We start from the raw sequence: 18,866 nt of genomic DNA, 5'->3' as shown, positions 1-18,866 counted from the left end.
GATTTGCCTCAAACCCCGTCGCCCCCTTTCTGGTCGCCGTGGGGGGTGGCTGTGCTCCTGGCGGGGCCACGGGCCTCCCAAATGACCTGTCTGGGGGCCACCTGCACCGGTGGCCCCTCGCCCACGACAGAGGGGCCCAAGGGAGGCCACGCTACAAAATGAGCTCCATGTTTCAGGTCGGCGCCGTGGAGGGTGTCAGAAGCCCTCCGTCTCAGCTGACACGGCGAGTGAGGGGCGTGGGCTCCGGGGTCCGTCTAATGACAGGCAAAACGTACACACCACACTGCTGCCTTCACAGCCTCTCTGTGCTCGCCTCGGCTCCAATCCCTGCTAACCTCTGGGGCCGATAAATCTTGGTCTCCAGAAGGGCCATTATCCTTCATAGAAAGTGGTTATTTCTGGGGCGCCTGGGTGGCTCAGTCGGTGGAGCGTCCGACTTCGGCTCAGGTCACGGTCTCGAGGTCTGTGGGTTCGAGCCCCGCGTCGGGCTCTGTGCTGACGGCTCGGAGCCTGGAGCCCGCTTCCGATTCTCTCTCTCTCTCTCTGCCCCTCCTCCACTCATGTTCTGTCTCTCTCTACCAAAAAAAAATGTTAAAAAAAAAAATAGAGGTTATTTCTTAGTTAAAGCCCACATTTAATTTTGCAGTCTGTCTCTTTCAACGGCCCCTCTTAGCTGTACCCTCCTGCGTGAAATGCCCACGGATGCACCTTCAGCATTTCAAATGCCAAATCACCAGACCAGCTTTAGGAAGACTTTGATTCCTTACCACGTGCGGCCGTGACAGCCACCCCTATAAAAGACAGCTGGGGGCCCCCCCGAGGGCAGGTACAGAGAAGTGACAGCCTTGTGCACTCCGGGGGAACACAGCAGCACCCGTTTGGATGGCGCCTGCCTGTGCCGGGGGCACCTGGCTCCCGGGGTTGGGGGTGGGAGGTTAAGTGACCAGGCTGGGTCCCCACCCCCGGGCCAGGTTCTCCGGCAGCGAGGGGACGTGGCTGTCCAGCGAGCACCCAAACAAAACCAGTTCCGTGGGTCAGACCTGCCCTGTCCGTGCTGGCTCCCCAACCAGCATCTGGGCCCCCCGAAGGATGTCTGCGAGGCCCACACCTGTGCCTGTGGCCCCTTGTCCTGCCCGCCCACCCCAAGCCAGGCATCAAACGCCAAGCTACTGCTCTGCATGCACACGGCTGGGAGCAGACCACAGCGTTGGCAAAACATGACTACGGGTTCAGGGTGCGAGGCAGGATCGTGCGTGAACACATGCGCCCACGCGTGCACCCCGGCCCTCCCAGGGCTCCTGCGGCTGTCCCCCGGTTGGGGCCCTTTCTGTCCGGCAGCTGTGTCCGTCCAGGCTGTAACGTGACACAGCCGGGGTGTTCAGTGATGCTCAGAGCCCTTCCTAAGTCCTGCTCTCCACGTCTCACTGGGGTCGTGGCAGGGACCCCATCCCCGTGCCTCCCTGGCCACCGCCCCTGCCTCCCCCCCCCCCCCACCGTGTCACTGTGAGGACACAGAGGATTGTCTGTCCCCACCAGGCTCTGTCCCCGGCCCGCAGCAGTGCTCTGGAACAATCCTCCCGGTAGGTCTTCCGGAGAATGGGCGTTCTTCCTAAGCAGCCGTGCCCAAACGCAAACACCAACTGGGGGCAGGTCCTCGGAGGACAGGGCCCGCTCTGGAGTCTGGGCTGTGGCAGGAGTTCAGAAGCGTGTGTGGGGCGCAGAAAAGGCACAGTGGCCCTGCCACCCACCCCCCCGGGGCCCCTCTCGCCGCCCAGCAAGCTGGCGTGGCTGCGGCACTCAGAGCAGGGAGGGAGCTCCGCCTTTGCCCCTGAGCGTCAGGGACACTCCGGCTTGAGACCCCCCTCTGCCGAATCTGTGCCACGTGCCCTTCACCATAGTCCGTGGCCCTCTGAGCCTCAGTCTCCCCCTCTGTAAACAAGAACACAGATGCCTCGCTCCGTCAGCTCCAAGATGCAGACCTTCCCACGTTGGAATCGCCGCAATATCAGAGCGCGTCCTTCGACTGGAGGCATTTGAAAATGGCAGTGTGTTTCCTTCCTTAGTAGCATCTGCGATCGATCGTGGTTCATCTCACGGTGGCCCAGGGCCGAGCGCCCCCTCCGTGCAGGTGGAGGAACAGATCGGGGCGGGGGTGGGGGGCTCCAGGGTGGGGTCACGGGCTTTGAGCTGGCCGGGAAAGCAATGGAAGCTTGGAAACTGCTATCGTTGCCTTGTCTCTCAGGCCCTAAGGTACAACCCCCTCCCCCACACCCTGTTTTAATGTTTCTGAGTCTGGCTGCATTTTACGACCAGTGGGCGCTTTTCCTAAGAACCTTTTAGTAAATTGACATGGGCTGCAGGGCCAGTGGCGCTCTGGGTTTGAGAAACGACCCGTGCTGTGTTCAGGGTGCTGAACGAAGTCCGGTGCCACGGGCCCCATGCCGCGGAGCAGGTGCGGGGTGAAGTAACACCCGGCCACGCTGACTGCACCCCGGGGTGGGCTCACGGTGTCCGTGGTGCCAGCCTTCCTCGCTTCCCGTGGGGTGGGGCTGGCCCTGGGGAGGGACACCGTGCTTCGTCGACCTGCCTTCCCACAGCAGGAAGGGGGCACTCCCCGGGGGGGATGGCTGGCAGAGGAGGGACCAGGAGACCCGAGTGGCCCTTCGGTGGGGCCAGCACGCACATCGTCTGGCTGCCCCTGAGACGCCCCTCTGGCTCCCTCAGCACGTGGATGGGGACACGCAAGCCCTGGGGAACACTTGTGACAGCACAACTTGCACCTGGGTAGGGGAGGGGCACGGTCCTTCCAGGTGGCTTTGGGCATTTGCTGTGGACTGAACTGTGCCTCCCCAGAATTCATTCATGGAAACTTGTCCCCACTGTCACGGTGCTAGGAAGCACATTAGGGTTTGATGAGGTCACGAGAGTGGGTTCCCACGACTGCCCTTGTGCCCTTATGAGAACAGACCCCAGAGAGTTCTCTGTCCACGAGAACACACAGAGGGACGTGAGGACACCTCGAGAAGGCGGCTGGCGATCTGTAGGCCAGGAAGCGGGCCTCTGGGAGCTGACCCTGATGACCCTGATCTGGAGTTTCCAGCCTCCTGAGCTGTGAGAAACAAAGGTCTGTCGTTTAATAAATGCCTGTGCTGTGGGGTTTTGTTACGCAGCCTGAGCCGACTGAGACAGGGTTCAGAGTTAAACCCCTCCGGGAAGGGTGGGGAAGGGTGCCTCGGGCCTGAGTGCTCAGAACCTACCCAATAGCTCGCCCCTGACAGTCTTTGCCCACTGGATGACCAGAGCTGGTCTGGCGCTCAACAGTGGTCATGTGACTTTGTGGCCGTGCCCCCAGGCCAAGGCCAACAAGTCAACCTGGTCACAGGTGGAGGGGGGCAGGGACAGGTGAGCCTGAGATGGGCTCCACCCCAAGGGCAGCAGGGGACCCCCGGGGCACCCAGCAGAGCAGGAGGGGCACCTGGAAGCATAGGCTGCATGCGGGGGCTCCCCTCGGAGGCGGAGGCAGCACCTTCTGTGGAGAGAGGCAGAGAGAGGCTGAGCTGGTCAGGTGCAGGGTGCAGCGACCCCTTCCAGCCTTGTGTCCCTTGGTGCCCACGCACCCAGGGGTCACCTGCCTCCTTCCCCTTGCACTCCACGAGGCACACCCTGGCTCTCCCCAACCTGTTCCCTGCCGGGCCTCTCCTTCCTGCCTGGATCTCCGCCCTCCTTCCCCCACCACCTCCCGAAAACCTCCTGGGAGGAGCCACTGAGCCTCTCCTCTTTCCCTCCACCACCCTTTCTGTAAACGCCTTGTCCCTACGTCACCCAGAACACCTTTGTCCGGTCGCTAGGGAGCCATGCCCCCCCCACCAGACATCTGTCATTCTTTCCTCCCCACATCTATCCTTCACCTCCGTCTCTGCCCTCTCCTGTCCTCCTCCAACCTCCAGGTTGCTCCTCTGCCTCCCCCCCCCCCCACCCCATTTGCTTCAGTCCAGGGCTTGGGGTGTGGCCAGTCCTCTTCTGTCCCCGTGGCCTCCTGTGGTAACCTCAAGCAGCCCAACCTACCCTCTGAGCCCAGACTCTCACAGCCAACCAGCGGCCTGGCACTTGCCTCAGATGTCACAAGGTCAACAGATCCAAAACAAGCTGGAGTTCCACTCTCACCCCAACCTCCATCAAGTGCAGCCTCCTGCTTGCAGCGGCTCTGGCCAAGACCCTGTGAGAAGACACGACCCCTCCGTCTACACTCGGGATTTAATCCACCGCATGTCCTACCTTCCAAACGCACCCTAAGTCTGACACTGTCACTAACAATGCCACCCAACACTCACCTGATTCCCACCATCTCTTGGAGGGCTGTGACAGCCTGTCACAGCTTTCCCTCCTGCCCCTAATACACGGCAGCCAGAAGGGGAGAACCACATCTCTACTCAGAATCCTCCAATGGCCACCATGGCTTTCAGAGCCAGGGGCCCTAATCTGCAGCCTGCCTGGTGAGGCCCCTCCCTGTGTTGTTCTTGGCCGCTTCCCTGGTTCCCTCTCTTCCTCTGGCTAACTCTGCTCCAGCCACACTGGCCTCCTTGCTTTTCTTCGAACGCGCATGTCCCTTCTACCGCAGGGCCTTTGCACACGCAGTTCCTCTGCCTGGCGTGTGTAGGAGCCAAGTGGCCCGAAACAAGAATTGGAACTTCCAGGCCAATGACTGTTGCTGACTCATATCCGCTCTGCGACCTACTTCCTTTCTTTTTTGTTTTGGTCACACAGTTCAGAGAAAATGTTGATATGCATAACAATCAAGAATAGCAATGTAAAAACCAGGTCTCCTGTTGAATTAAGCAGAAAGTCACAGGAACCTTTACTTCCTAGGGCTGCAAAGGTCACCTGGAAAGTCCTAAACTTGGGCACCATAACACATCTGAATCTGTGTGGGTGTCTTGCTAAGTCTCCCAGAGATATAAATCTCATATTTAAAGGTCAAGGTCAGGGGAGCAGACCCTCTGAAGCCCCAGGTGGGGTTTCCAGATGAAGCGCAGGACCCCCAGTTAAATGGAAATTTCCGATAAGCAGCCAGTCTTTTCCGAGTCCGAGAACTTCCCGTTAAATTTGCATCTCAGACACGGGGCATTTTCGTTTGCTAAATGTGGCGACCCTGGCGTGGGGAGGGGCGGGGCCAGGCCCTCGAGGGCGGGGCCTGGAGGGCGTCTGGGAGGCGGGGCCGGGCGCTCGGGGGCGGGGCCGGGCGCGCGCGGCGCACGTGACGGCGGTTGCCAGGGTGAAAGGTCAGGCGCGCCGCGGCACTCCCAATATGGCGGCGGCCGGGGCGGCGGCGTTGGCGGCGGCGGCGGCGGCGGCGGCAGCGGCGCGCAGCTCGAGAGCCCCGGCGACGACGGCGGCCCGAGCCCGGCGGCTGCCTCCGCTGCTCGTGCTGCTGGCGGCGGCGGCGGCGGCGGGCCCGGGGGCGGGCGGCGCGGCGCGGCTGTACCGCGCGGGCGAGGACGCCGTGTGGGTGCTGGACAGCGGCAGCGTGCGCGGGGCCACGGCCAACAGCTCGGCCGCGTGGCTCGTGCAGTTCTACTCCTCGTGGTGCGGCCACTGCATCGGCTACGCGCCCACCTGGCGGGCCCTGGCCGGGGACGTGCGAGGTGAGGCGCGCCCGCGCGGGACCCCCGACCCCGGCCCCACCCCCTCCCCGGGCCCCGCAGCCAGCCCCCCCCCCCCCCCCCCCGGGACAGCCCGGCACGTTGGCGGCCTCGAGTCGCAACGGCGAGAAGCCCTCTTCCGGCCCGCACTCCGCAGCTGCGGACCGGGGAGCCCCCCTCCCAGGGTCTTGGGGAAGAGCGTCGGTGCCTCCCCCCCAGCCTTTGTCCTAGCTGTTTCCCGACGCACACCCCGTCTCCGTGCCTCGGAGCCCCCTTCCCCTGAAGTCCTGCGCCGTCACCCTCTTCTGGCCATATGGTGGATGCTCAGAGCGAGCCAGCAACTTAGACCGACGTCCAGATGCCCCGCAGACCTCTGTGGAGGCAAAACAGGACCTTCGGAGCCTGTCATCGGGAGGCGCCTGGTTCCTAGAGGCGCAGCCCGTGGTTGACCTGACATCCACCAAGCTACGTTTTATGTCGTTGGCAGTTTCATCAAGCTGCCAAGTGCTAATCAGTCCCTCGTTACTCGCCTGCCCCGGTGGCAGAGTTGGGGGTGGGGGTGGGGGTGGGGGTGGGGGCGGGTCTGCGGCTCCCTTCCGCAGGCCGGCCGGGCTTTTACATGGCACGTGAGTCGCTCTGAAGTCCGTGCTGTCCTCAGCGAGAGTGAGGTTTGGCGGGACCCTTGCTGGTGCTCAGCTAACCTCTAATTACATATTTCCGCGGGCCAGAGGATAACAAATTGCTACACTCTCTTCCAGCACTTTTGTTTTTTAAGTCTCCTTTCCTACTCTTGTGATTTTCTCATAACTAAACAGGTTCCCAAACTTCTTAAAAGCCTAAGTAGGGGTTTTGTGCAGAATCGTAAAAGATTGTCTTTAAGAGGCATTCTCGTATTACCTCGGGGAGTTGGGGCCTTTTGATTCTGAAGGGCCTGTTCTTTGATCTCCTGTTTTCTGAAGTCCCGAGTGTTTGGCACTGTGGCCAGAACGGAGGTGGACGGACAAGTCCTTAGCGGGCTTTCTCAAAGCCTTTGCTTTGGGAACAAACAAACTCTAAGAGTGCGGAGAACTTTTCAGTTCTCGTTTGTCACTCAGTGGCAGAAACACAGATGTGTAACTATTCTGTAGTTGAACCAGCGTGTCAGGAGCCTTGAAAATGGCCCCTGGAACTTGGAAGAAAGGTTTCTTCTGGAAATGAAAGCGGCAAAACCCATACCCGATGGTGTGATTCACTCAACCCTTAGCTAAACAAGGTTATCTTAAAAGGATTGCACGTTGCCCGCGTCGGGCAGGACGAAGGCCTGGGACGGAGGGAGATGTGGCTGAAAGTGAAAAGCAGCTGTGGTCTGAAAGACAGTGGGGACAGCCGCGGGGCACCTGGGCAAAGCGTCCGTCCCGACAGCCAAACCACTGCTGGAGGCAGGGGCCTCGGCACTGGGGACAGTTCCACATGGGGTCCCCAAAGAGAGGTCACCAACCCGGGTCTGCTGGGTCCGAAACGGGGCGTGAGGCCCAGCATCCTGTCAGCACAAGCCCCACGGCTGGAGGATCACCGTCCTCAGGGACACCAGCCCCATGACGCACCTGCAGGGAAGCACCCGTGGCCAGGATACGTGGCATATGGACTCCCCCTCGTGGATGTCCCCAGTACACAAGGACTCCCCAGAAAAGGAGTCCATTAACTTTTTTTAAACAATTTTTTTTACGTGCGTTTATTTAAAAAATTTTTTTTAATCTTTATTTATTTTTGAGAGAGAGACAGAGTGTGAGCAGGGGAGGGGCAGAGAGAGAGGGAGACACAGAATCCAAAGCCGCTCCAGGCTCTGAGCGGCCAGCACAGAACCTGACGGAGGTCTTGAACCCGCAACAGTGAGATCACGACCTGAGTTGAAGTTGGATGTTTAATCGACTGAGCTGTCCAGGCGTCCCCCTTCCCTTTTTAAATGTTTATTTATTTTTGAGAGAGAGAGAGAGAGAGAGACAGAGCACAAGTGAGGGAGGGGCAGAGAGGGAGGGAGACACAGAATCCCAAGCAGGCTCCAGGCTCTGAGCAGTCAGCACAGAACCCGACGCGGGGCTCGAACCCACGAACCATGAGATCATGACCTGAGCTGAAGTACGGCGCTCAATCGACTGAGCCACCCAGGCGTCCTAATGTTTGTTTATTTTAGAGAGTGATATACACAGCAGCCGCGGGGAGGGCAGAGAGAGGGAGACACAGAATTGGAAGCAGGCTCCAGGCTCCCAGCTGTCGGCACTGCATGGAACCTGACTCGGGGCTCCAGCTTGAGGTCGTGACACTTAACCGACTGAGCCACCCAGGTGCCCCTGGAGTTCACTAACTCTTAAGCCTTTGCTTCCTATGTGATCGACCACAGGGCTCTTTTTGTGCCTAATCCTGGCCCGCTCCCAGTGGAACCACTGAGAAGCTGCGGCCGCCCCCAAGGAAAGCAGGTCCCCATTGCCCCCCATGTCCTGTGTGAACACAGGCTTCACTCCCGTTGTCACCCCTTTGGTGCCGTCAGTCACCTGTGAATTGGGCTGTCCATTCCCCGGGGCACACGGACCTTGCACTGGGCCCCCATGGGTGCCCCTCCCCACCCCTCTTGAAATGGAGACCATCCAGCTGGCGTTTTTCCCCATCCACTGCTCCCCCCACCCCAGCCTCAACACTGACTTCTAGTAGGTGGGACAGGCTCTGCTCCCCCGTGAGATCGCCTGGGGTGGGGGCAGCGCTGTTTGCCCTGCTGTCCCTCCACCATCACCTGGGGCGGGAGCGGTTTCTGTTTGCTCAGAATGGACCGAAGGCCTGAGGGGTGGTCTGGAGAGGGTGAGGCTCCTCCCCCCGCTCTGGAAGCGTCTTCCGCTCAGAGCTGAGGGTACTTTGCTTTCCTGAAGGACTTAGATTGAACTTTGGCAATTAACTGACATTTTCAAGATTTTGAAAATAAATGTTTTTCCTTGTAACACGGCGGCTTAACGAACAAAAGGTCTACCCTTGGGTGTAGCCCAGAGTTCCTGCGGTGTTTGTGTGGATCTGGCTTACTTGCTCCTGTCACTTCTGAGTCCTTTGTAAGACAAAACCCTGCTGTGTTCCCGGAAACCATTTAGCCCGGAGCTGTGGTGTTAGCGGTTTGTGGTGCCACCTCCTTTTACGGACAGGAGACACCTGCGGCCCCCAGCAGCACCCCACCATCGCGCTGCCTTTGAGTGTCTCTGTGGAGACCGTGGTCGCTGGAGGAGCGCCCCTGTCGAGGGTCACCGGGGCCTCCCTCTCCCTTCTTACTGGTCTGGAGGAAGCAGGGGCACATTTCCTGTAATGGGTCCTGGAATTCTAGATGAGGCAGGAAGGGGAGGGAGCCTGAGACTCGGTGGGCAGTCACCGACAGCACACACCTTCTCTTCCGTCCTGCAGACGTGAGCGGGTGTCGCCCTGGGGCCCAGTGAGGCCGGGTCCTTCACTTTGGGTCACGCAGCTGAGCACCAGGCCGGGTGGCCCCGGGGCCCGTGGCTCTCTGTCCTGGCCGCTCCGGTGTCCGTGCTCTGGCTCGTCCCCCTGCAGCTCCTCACTCACTACCGGGTCTGGTCTCTCTGCCCACCTGGCTAGGCCACAGGCTCCTGGAGATGAGCTGGCGTTCCCCCACGGGCCGCGTTCGTGGCGGGGGGGGGGGGGGGTGACTGAGCGGGGAGGGGTGCTGACGGCGCACTGCCAGCAGGGGTGTGCGAGGCAGGGAGCCCCAGGAGGCACCGGGAGCTCGCCGCCTGAACTCTGGAGAGGGCCGCCCGGGGGTTGGAGGCAGGCAGTGGAGATGCCAGCTCGCGATGGGCCCAGGAAAGGCCGCTGTACCCCCTGCCCCCTGCCTGGGCAGCTGTGGTTTCAGCCCAAGGGAGACGCGCCAGGGAGGCCCGGTTTCTGTGATGACCATGGCCAGAGGAGCGCCACCAGGCACCAAGGTCAGCGATGCCAGTGTGAGAAGACAGGTCATCAGTGCGGCCGGGAGGACGGGCCGGGGGCTTTTCCTTTCTCCTGAGGCAGGGTCGCCAGGAGATGCGCTGGGCATGGGGACGGCTGTGTCCCGTCGAGCGCTCCGGACTGTGCGGGGCTAGTTCAAGGCCACTGCGCCGAGGGGCGAGGGCGCCATGGGTAGCCCGCCCCACCTCCACTCCCGGAGGAGGCTGAGACGAGCGCCCGACTCTCCAGCCGCCTCCAGTGACTTGTAGCTAACTCTTGCTGGCCTCTGCTTGTCCGTTATGTGGGGTCAACTTCTACTCAGACCTCCAGACCAGACTTGCCCTTGAACTTGGAATTTGCCTGAAAAGACCTTGCTCACCCAGGACGGGGCCTGCGCCGGGGAAAAGAGCGTCCTGCGGTGGGTGGACCGTGTGCGCCCATGCACCTCCCCCAACCCCCCCACCCCGCCCAGCCTGCACCACGACGCAGAAGCCACGGAACAGCCCTGCGCCTTCCAGACTGCCCTCCTCTCGCTCCCTCTTAGAGCTTGGAGGTCGATTACTCTGTGCTGTAATCGTTTTCTACAACTAACTGATGCTGGACTGTAAATCAGACTTCTGTGGACATTTTCAGGAGAACTTGACCAGTACTGGTAAAAGGCTTAATCCTGAAGGTTAAGTGATAGGGTCCCTTGATAAGTAAACTTGAAATAAATATTAGTTTGCTCTCACAGAGAAGCCTCATTATTTCTCGAGGATTTTTTAAGCCTGTGGTACCGAAGACGGGCTTGTGAGGAGAGCAGAGCAGGGCTTGCGTTGCGACCCCGCCCCCGTGCCCCCAGCGGATGCCCCTGGAGGCGCGTGCCTCCCAGCTGGTGCCCTTTACCCCCCCCCCCCCCCCAGCTTTAGGACATTGTCCCCAAAGCAGGCAATTTGCATTCAGTGTAGAGTGTTTCTCTCCTTTGTGTGGTGGGATCCAGACAGGTGGGAGAGGCAGGAGGAGGGGAGGGTACCAGTTGAATGTGGCCAGCACCCTGAAGCTAGACCTTTGAGATGCTTTGCATTTTATTTGATAAAACGGACTGTGTCTTTTGTGTTGCCCTGAATGCCTCCATCTGCCCGAGCACCGACTGCCGGTGTCTCTGTAACCGAAATTCTCCCTCATCTGCTTCCCTCAGGAGCCTTCCCGCCTAGCTTAGCCTAGCCTGGCCTGAGCAGCCTTCCTCCCCAAGACAAAGGCCTGGTGAGGCGTCAGCACGCCCTCCCGCCAGGACGGCCAGCCCAGCTTTGAACCGGCCGAGCAGAGTGCTGTGTCGAGGGGCGCCGTGCAGACGTGCCTGGTGGCGGGGTGCTGAGGAGCCCGGGCAGGCGGCTGCCCCTGCGCACGGCGCGTGGCACTGTCCTCGGCCCGTCCGTGCTGCCTGGAGCTCGCCGCTCCCTGTGCGAGTAGAGCCCGATGTCTGCCCTGCGTTGACTCTGCACCTCGGGACCTGTCCTGAGTTGTGCGTGGCGCTGGCAGGTGCGGAGAAACCGTGAACGGCCCTGGGAAGGTCCGAGTGGGGCCCCTGTTCCAGAAGGAGGGGCGCTGACGGAAGCACAAACAAAATGAGGTTGATTGCAGCTCCTGAGTCCTGGGAAGATAACCAGGATGATGGAATTGGCACGGGGCTGTGGGGGAAGGCCTCGGCTGGCGTTCGACACTCAGCAGATGAGGGGCGAGGGGCGAGGGGCGCGGCCAGTGCCAAGGCCCTGAGACAGGCAGGACGGCAGGTGTCCAGGGGACTGTGCACGCGGCTGTTGCGGCTCCAGGGTGGGGAGGTGGGGAGGTGCCCGCGGGTGGAAGCCGGCGGCGGCTCCGGGTCCAGAGGCTGGGCGAACCGCGTCCTCATTCCTGAGCAGCGGGAAAGAAGAGTGGCTTCAAGTAGGGGGTCCTTTGATCTGGTGTCTACGTTAAGAAATCTGCGCCTGCTCCCTGGAGAACCAGGGCCAGCGGCCGATGGGGGTCGCGGTGGGGACGATGCGGGCCAGACTTGGGATGGTGGGTCTGGGCCGGAAGGAGGACCGTAGTGTTTCGGCAGCGGTGGGGGTGGGGGGCGTCTCGGAGCGGGCCCTTCAGCGTTGTAACCAGGTGGTGGTCCGGTTCTGGACAGACGTGCCGAGTGAGGTGTCTTTCCTTCTGGGAGCAGGGCGGGCACGGGGATTCGTGGCCGCTGTTCCCGCGCTCGGCGGATGCCAGTCGCTTTTCCACGGTGAGCTGGTTTTCTTCTAAGTCCTGTCATCAAGGAACGTCTAAAACCTAGAAATGTGAGAAGAAGGTGGGTCTCGCGTCCTCAGTGTCGCTGGGGCCTCGCCTCACAGGCTCCCCCAAGGGCTGGCTTTCCGGGGGAACGTGTCTGGATTTGACCTTGCGTGGTGGCTGTAATTAAGGGCTTTGCCTCTGAGGCTACGCGTTGACTCACAGACCTTCTCTGGTGGAGGAACGGACAGCTTCTGTCTGGAAGAAGAACCCCAAACGCTAGGGTTTTCCTGCCCCGTTGGGTGCTGGAGGGCCCTGTCTCGTAGGCTGGCTGTTCCTGGTGGCCCTGGGCCCGACCCGCGCACCCTGACGGGGCCCTTCGGTACCTGTTCATCGTGTGCTTTTCTGAGTCATGCCCTTAGCTCTTTGAAAACTATGTCCTGACACTGGCCGCGGGTGGATTCGCTGTCTAGAGCCCTCACGCTGGTGAATTTACCAAGTGCCTTTATCAGAGATGTCGGAGCAGAGGTTCCTGCGGCCTTACACTCTCTTGAAGGCCCTGCAAGGCATTTCAGAATCACTGGGCTTGCCAAGCACCCTGCTTCTCCGGGCGACACTGCGACTCTGGCCCTTTCGCTGTTGTGATGAGAAGAAGCAGTGGGTTGAAAACCCGGCGAAACCAAGGTTTCCCTTTATCTTTTTCATCTCGAAGCCCCCAGCGGTTGTGCCCTCTTTCGAAGGGCAGGGTCCACCTCCCGGGTGCCTGGGAAAGTCGAAGGCGCTTGGGAGGCTGAAAAACCAGCGTTGGTGACCTCCGTCTGCGCCGCCTCGTTTCTCTGTGGCGGCGTCTGCAGCCCAGACCGAGCGTTTCCCACCTGTCTCCCCCTCACTGGGAGAGCAGCCGGTGCCCCTGGGCTGGCGCCCCAGGGAGGGGGGCCGGCTCCCCCCGCCTTCCAGGACACAGCGGGTGGAGGACCCAGGGGCCTCTTTCGGCCACGTTCCGGGAGGTCGAGCCTGGGGCGCCAAGCGGAGACAGCAAGTGGGCAGGGGTTGCCCGCAGCCTGGGCTGGGTGAGGCCCGCGGGCAGAGGTCCGGGGGGGCTTGACCCGCTGAGTCAGAGCCCTCCACCCTGGCCCTCACCCTCGGCGCCTTTGACGGAGAATGTGGCTACTCTGCCCGTGACCTGTGCCCGGTTCCTCCAGAGTCTCTGAGGCCAGAGGTGGTGGCCGAAAGTGAACATCCGACTGGCCGTGGGTCTCGGGCTGGGCGGGGGCGCCCCGTCTACCCGGAATCCGTGTGCTGGGCTGCGGACAGACCGCGGAGGAGCCGTCTCAACCTCTCTCGCTGGAGCTGCCGGAGCCCCAAGGAAGCCTGCCTCCCGGGTGTCGCGAGACACCGAGAGGGGGGAGGCACGCGCTCTGTGGTCTCTCTGACACCGGGACCCTGTGCTGCTGCCATGGTGACGCCGTTGGTCACTCACCGCCTGCAGGGGTTTCTGGGTTCCCTGTGCGCGTCAGTGCCACCTGGGACAAAGGACAGGCTCCCCACACCTGCAGCTTCTCAGGGACTGGCGCCACCGCTGACTCTGGAGCTGTTTGCATGGCCGCCCTCCCTGCCGCCTGCTGCTCTCCACCCAGAGCTGTCTCCCCTCCCCTCCCCTCCCCTCCCCTCCCAGGCGGTCCCCAGTGTCCCGTAGGGTGGCAGCGCCCGGGGTCGTCGGGAGTTCGCTGCTGCTCTGCTGGCCGTGGTGCGCGCTCGGAGCACATTCTAGCAGCAGACGCTTCCCAGCTGCGAGCGGGATGTGGCCGTTAGCCCGTCTGTCCTCGCGGCCCCCTTAGCGGGTCGTTCCCTGGCCTCTGTCTTACAGGTGCGGCAGCTGACTTACAGACACTGGTAAGTTGTCCAGAGTCTCCAAACCTGGTAGGAGGCAGGGCAGCACGTGGGCTGCGCATCTGCCTCCGGACGGGGTCCCCGTGTCGTGTGGCACGCCGCTGCTGAGACAGGCCAGGCCTCTCGGGGGCACCCGGAGGGCCAATGGGCACGAGCTCAGTAAAGGGCGCAGAGGCCAGGACCCGCCGCGACGCGACTGACTGGGGACCTGTGGGCGCCTGTGCGGTGCGGCTGCTGGGGGCAGGTGGCGGTGAGGTGCACCGAGGCGACGGGACCGGCGGAAAGCGCTTGTCTGGACTGTGGCTGGTTGAGAAGGGCCCCGCTCCCGGGACCCTGGGGGCCGTTGGGGGCCGTGGCCCGGCCCCGGCTGGCTGCCACCCTCGGAGCAGTGACGGGGGCGGGCTGCCCGAGCCTGGATGGCTCCCGGGGTGCTTCTGCATGCCGCTCCTGCCCCAGCACAGCCGGCCCCGGCCTGCCCTGACGCCCTCGCCTGCTTCTCCACCCCGGTGTCCCCCCCCCCCCCCCCCCCCCCGTCAGGCAGGAAAGATTCCCCGCCTTCCCGGGATGGTGCGTCGTCAGCGCCGAGCCGGGAGAGTTGGTCTGCCAGTCGTGCGTGGCTCGCCCTGCGTGGAGCTCGTTGGAAAAGCAGAGCTCGGGGGACACGTGTCACGAGTGTCCTGGAGAGGAAGGGGCCTGGGAGGTGAGGACCGTTAGCCGCCTGGTACTTCCTGTGCCTCCCTAGTTACTACGTCGCGGTCAGAGGGTGGCTCTGCTCAGGCGCAGAGGCAGGGCGAGGGGGGCAGACGCCGGGCACCCCCCACTTACCCCTGGGGCCTGTGAGCTTGGTTCCGTCACCTGTGGGGGGGGGGGGGGGTGGTGACAGTCTCATCCCAGGCTGGGATGTGAGGCTTAGCTGGGACGGCAGGGACCAGAGCGCTTTTAGAGCACTGAGTGCGGGACGAGGCTCCAGAGGTGCTCCGGCCTCCTCGGGCTGGGGCTCCGCACCCTCCCGACCTGGTTCCTGCCCGTGGGGGTACGGCCACCGTTGGAGGGACGGAGAGGCCGTGGGAAATATGCTGGGAATGCGAGGAGAGGCCGTTCTTCCAAAGAATGGGCTTTCTGTGCATTTAAGAAGGAAGCACGCCGTGTGCAGGGGCTCACTGAAGAGGTGGGTGCCGTTGGTTCCTCCCGCGCGTGACCGTGTGGGGTCAGAGGAGTGGGAGCGGCGGGTGGGAGCGGGGAGTGTCTCCTGTCTGCGGGCGGTAGGGTAGAGGGAGGGGACTGCTGTGGGAAGACACCCACAACACAGGAACTTGCCGGTCGGTGGACGCCTGTCACATGTGCTCTGCGTGCCTGTGACAGTGGGTGACGGGCAGCCGGTTCTGAACCCTGGGCGGCTTCCTCGGCCTCTCTGACCCCCAGCCGCCTCTTCTGTGGCGTCCTGCCCGTTTCACAGAGAGACTTCCATGGTAGATGACGTGGTAAGAAAGCATGAGGCTCTGTGTAGTTTACTTTGTTCTGGAAGCAAGGCTGGTAGGGAGCTTTTCTTGTCATGTCATGTTAACTGTGCTTGGGCAGGGAATCAGGGAAGGCCTGTCTAGGGAGGTGACGTTTGTGTTGAAATTGACAATAAAGCAGCAAGTGCAGATCAGAGGCAAGTGTGCTGCACCCAAGGAAGAGCAGGTGCAAAGGTCCTGGGGCAGGAGTGTGCTCAGACCCGTCTGTGGCTTGAGGGGAGGAGCGAATGAGGGAGAGGAGGGTACAGGTCAGCTGATGAAATGTGCCACGAAGTGCTCCCTCGGGAAGGTCCCGGGGACACACAGGAAGTGATGTCGCCTGCAGACCCTATGCCTTGCTGGGGGCTGGGCACCCTCCGGGCCCCTTCCAGCCAAGGTTGGAATTGAAGGAGTCACGTAGTTCAGTGCTAAGAAAGGACGCGCTCCTTCTTACGGTGGAACAACCAGCAGACACCACGGTGGGGGAGCGTGAAGTCTGCTGGAAGGCGGAACAGCTGGAGTCGGCAGCCCAGGAGGCCTGGTGGGGACGCCGCCCAGGAACACGGCTGTGTCCTTCGTGCTGAGAGCCGGCCGCGCGCACGTGACGGGGCCAGGGTCCTCCGGGCCGGCTGCTGCGTCCCAGGGCCCCAGGGCTGGGGGGCTGCGGAGGCGGGCAAGGGACCGGGGGCACTTTCGAGGCCTCGCTCTGGTCTGGGCCGGCAGACTGAGCCTGGGAGCAGGTGCTGCGAGCCTGACAGGCCCGTGTTCCCCAGGGTTCAGCGCCCGGAGTCCTGCCTTTGGGGTTACAGAGTTGTTGGGTGCGGGGCTCACAGCCGTTCCTACCAGCCCCGCGTGAGGTCTGCGTGTTCGCGTGGTCTCTTGGTCTCTCGCGCCGTGGGGCACTCAGGAGGGTTGCGAAAATGTGGTCGGCACCACCGTGGCCTTGGGTCCGATTTTGCTTCGCGTCATTGTCACCTGCCGCGTCGTGACCCGTGGCGGCTGCTCTGTGGGGTGCTGTTTGCAGCCTCTTCACGCTGAGGACTCCAGGAGGGTGGGAACTGAGCAGGGGACACAGTCTCCGCGTCCTGGAGGCTCGACTGTGGGTGTGTTTGCTTTTGCCCATAAGACGTACCTAGTGGGGAAAATCTGAAGGACGAGGGGGTCGGACCGAGTCCCGCCGTGAAAACCAGACCGTAGTGAGCGTCTCGGAGTGCATTCTCAGCGGCTTTTTTCGGTTTCGGGTCCGGCTTGATTATTCGTCGGGATTGTATCCGATGCTCAGTGCTGGCCCTCGGGGCAGTTTTTCATTTTCCTACATACCTTTTCTGGGTAGCGGGTGCTGTTTCTTTTTTTAAACATGAAATGAAAGCGCGTCGTGGAAATTGCGTTCGCGAGGCAAGAAAGAGGCAGCAAACAGGAGGCGCTTTGGCCAGATGGATGGGAACAGAAGCAAAGATGACAGGCTGGGGGAGGGCTCCCCCCACAGGGCCGCTGGAGGGCGGGGGGCCACGGCGCGGTGGAGGGGGCCTCGTGGGCGGTGGGGGGCCACGCGTGGAGGGAGCCTGCGCTGAGCCCTGCGCGTTGGGCCATCTGCCGCACTAATTGGATGAGAGTATTAACTGTTCGCCCTTGGTTCCATGTAATTCGAGACTCCGGAAAGATGTGGCCTGTGATTCGGGAAGGTCCCGTGACTCTCGCTCCCGTCCACGGCCTCGGGACCGGAGTTGGTTTCAGGGGAGCCACATAAGCGGAACGGGACTTGGCCGTCGATTGCGAAAGACGGCTGTGGTTTTTTTCCAGTCCGTCCTCCGCGTTGTGTCAATGCTGGTAAACCTTGGGCACCTGGGGGGCTCGGTCGGGTGAGTGTCCGACTCTTGATTTCGGCTCAGGTCGTGGTCTTGAGGTTCATGGGTTTGAGCTCCGAGTCGGGCTCTGTGCTGACTGCGCGGAGCCTGCTTGGGGTTCGCTCCCTCCCTCTCTCTGCCCCTCCCCCACCCCCCACACGTGCGCGCTGTCTCCTCTCTCTAAGTAAAGAAACTAAAAAAATGCATACTGGTAAATCTTTTTTATAACTGTGGGGGAGACAGGCGTGTATTTTTTAAAGTCGAGGAGAGTTTTAATCCTCTGCCACTTCTTTTTTTTTTTTAATGTTTGTTTATTTCTGAGACAGAGCGTGAGCGGAGGAGGGGCAGAGAGAGAGGGAGACACAGAATCGGAAGCAGGCTCCAGGCTCCGAGCGGTCAGCACAGAGCCCGACGCGGGGCTCGAACTCACGGACCGCGAGATCGTGACCTGAGCCCAAGTCGGTCGCTCAACCGACTGAGCCCCCAGGAGCCCCGGAAGGTGCGTATTTTTAAGCACAAGTGGCTCCTTCCGGGCATATTGCTAATGGAACCTCTGAAGTTTAGGGTCATAGTTAGAATCCAGAAAAAACCTGTGACATGATTTGTAACCAGGTTACTGGTTCAGGCCAGTGGTGTCACATCCGAACACGAGGCAGCAAAGAGCCCGGTCAGTGTCTCGGGGACGGCCGTGCGTCCCCACTGAGAAGTCATTGGACTGCAGGACACCGTGAGGGGGACCGGCCCGTCCCCCAGGGCAGCCAGCGCGTGGGGCGCCTGGGTCTCCACCTCAGGAGCCAGTGGGCGGGTGCTTGGCTGTATAACCGGAACCCTAGGGAAAGGGATCGAATGTTTGTGTTTTTTCTTTTTTTTTTTTAATTTATTTTTAAGTTTATTTATTTTGAGATAGAGAGCAAGTGAGCACTGGGGAGGGGCAGAGAAAGAGGGAGAAAGGGAGAACCCCAAGCAGGCTCTGCACTTTCAGGACAGAGCCTGATGTGGGGGGTCGAACTCATGAACTGCAAGATCATGACCTGAGCTGAAACCAAGAGTCAGATGCTTAACCAACTGAGCCGCCCAGGTGCCCCAGGATCAAATGTCTCAAAGAGAGAACCTCACTTTTTGGAGGATGTCAGTGCCTTTGAGGCTGGTGACCCCTGGGCCCAGCCGAGCACCTGTCTCCCTGTGTGTACCTCGCCTCAGGGTCGCCGTGAGCTAGGTTCCTCTGTACAGCCGTGTCCCGCCCATAAGTGAAGCAGGGATGAGATGGGGCACCCCGTCTGGCTGCAGCCCTCAGGAGTCCGTGCGTTCAGCGGGCCATCAGTAGGAAGGAGGGCGGCCAGAGGTCCCCCGCCTCCTGGTGGGAGCGCACATCGCCACCTAGGAAGCCGTCTCCCCAAAGGTGTGCAGGTTTCAGAAGATCCAGGGGGAGGGGGTGCAGCCACACAGCCCGATGGTGGGAGCCGCAGGACAGAGGACCTTCAACGGGGTCTTCCACGAGGGTGTGCGGGGTTCGCGGAGCAGTGGGTGAGACAGCCGCCACTCGGAGGCTCCCCGTCAGACTCTCACGGGGCAAAGGGAGCAAGCCGTGAGCCCGGAGTAGAGCGCGTGTCTGTGTGACTCGGGGTGGCCGGGGCCACTGCTGGCCATGACCCGGCAGCGGGGCCTGGCGGGAGCAGATGGCCGTCGATGCTGAGCTGAGGGTCGTGGCGTTGCCGTGGCGTCACCTCGGTGGCATTCACGTGCAGGACTTTCCGCAACACAACCATTAGAGACGGGCAGATGCAGACGTTACGGCCGCTCCTGCTCTGCTC

At 61.6% G+C, this 18,866-nt stretch overlaps 1 protein-coding gene across 2 annotated transcripts in view; it reads left to right on the top strand.

Moving 5' to 3' along the window:
- The first annotated feature begins 5,290 nt into the window (after positions 1-5,290).
- The window catches only part of QSOX2 (quiescin sulfhydryl oxidase 2), a 28,849-nt gene continuing 15,273 nt past the window's right edge, over positions 5,291-18,866 (top strand). The window contains exon 1 of one of the 2 annotated variants that reach the window (XM_058693533.1): positions 5,291-5,642. In XM_058693533.1, the coding sequence (XP_058549516.1) occupies positions 5,306-5,642 (337 nt within the window). In that variant the 5' untranslated portion in view covers positions 5,291-5,305. Of the gene's footprint in view, positions 5,643-12,803; positions 14,416-18,866 lie in introns of those variants that run through there. The other variant, XM_058693532.1, reaches the window with a different exon arrangement.

This window comes from Neofelis nebulosa, chromosome 12 (assembly GCF_028018385.1).
Source record: "Neofelis nebulosa isolate mNeoNeb1 chromosome 12, mNeoNeb1.pri, whole genome shotgun sequence".
NCBI classification, from domain to species: domain Eukaryota; kingdom Metazoa; phylum Chordata; class Mammalia; order Carnivora; family Felidae; genus Neofelis; species Neofelis nebulosa.
The sequence above is the reverse complement of the archived record's forward strand: the minus strand, read 5'-3'. Positions and strand labels throughout refer to the sequence as shown.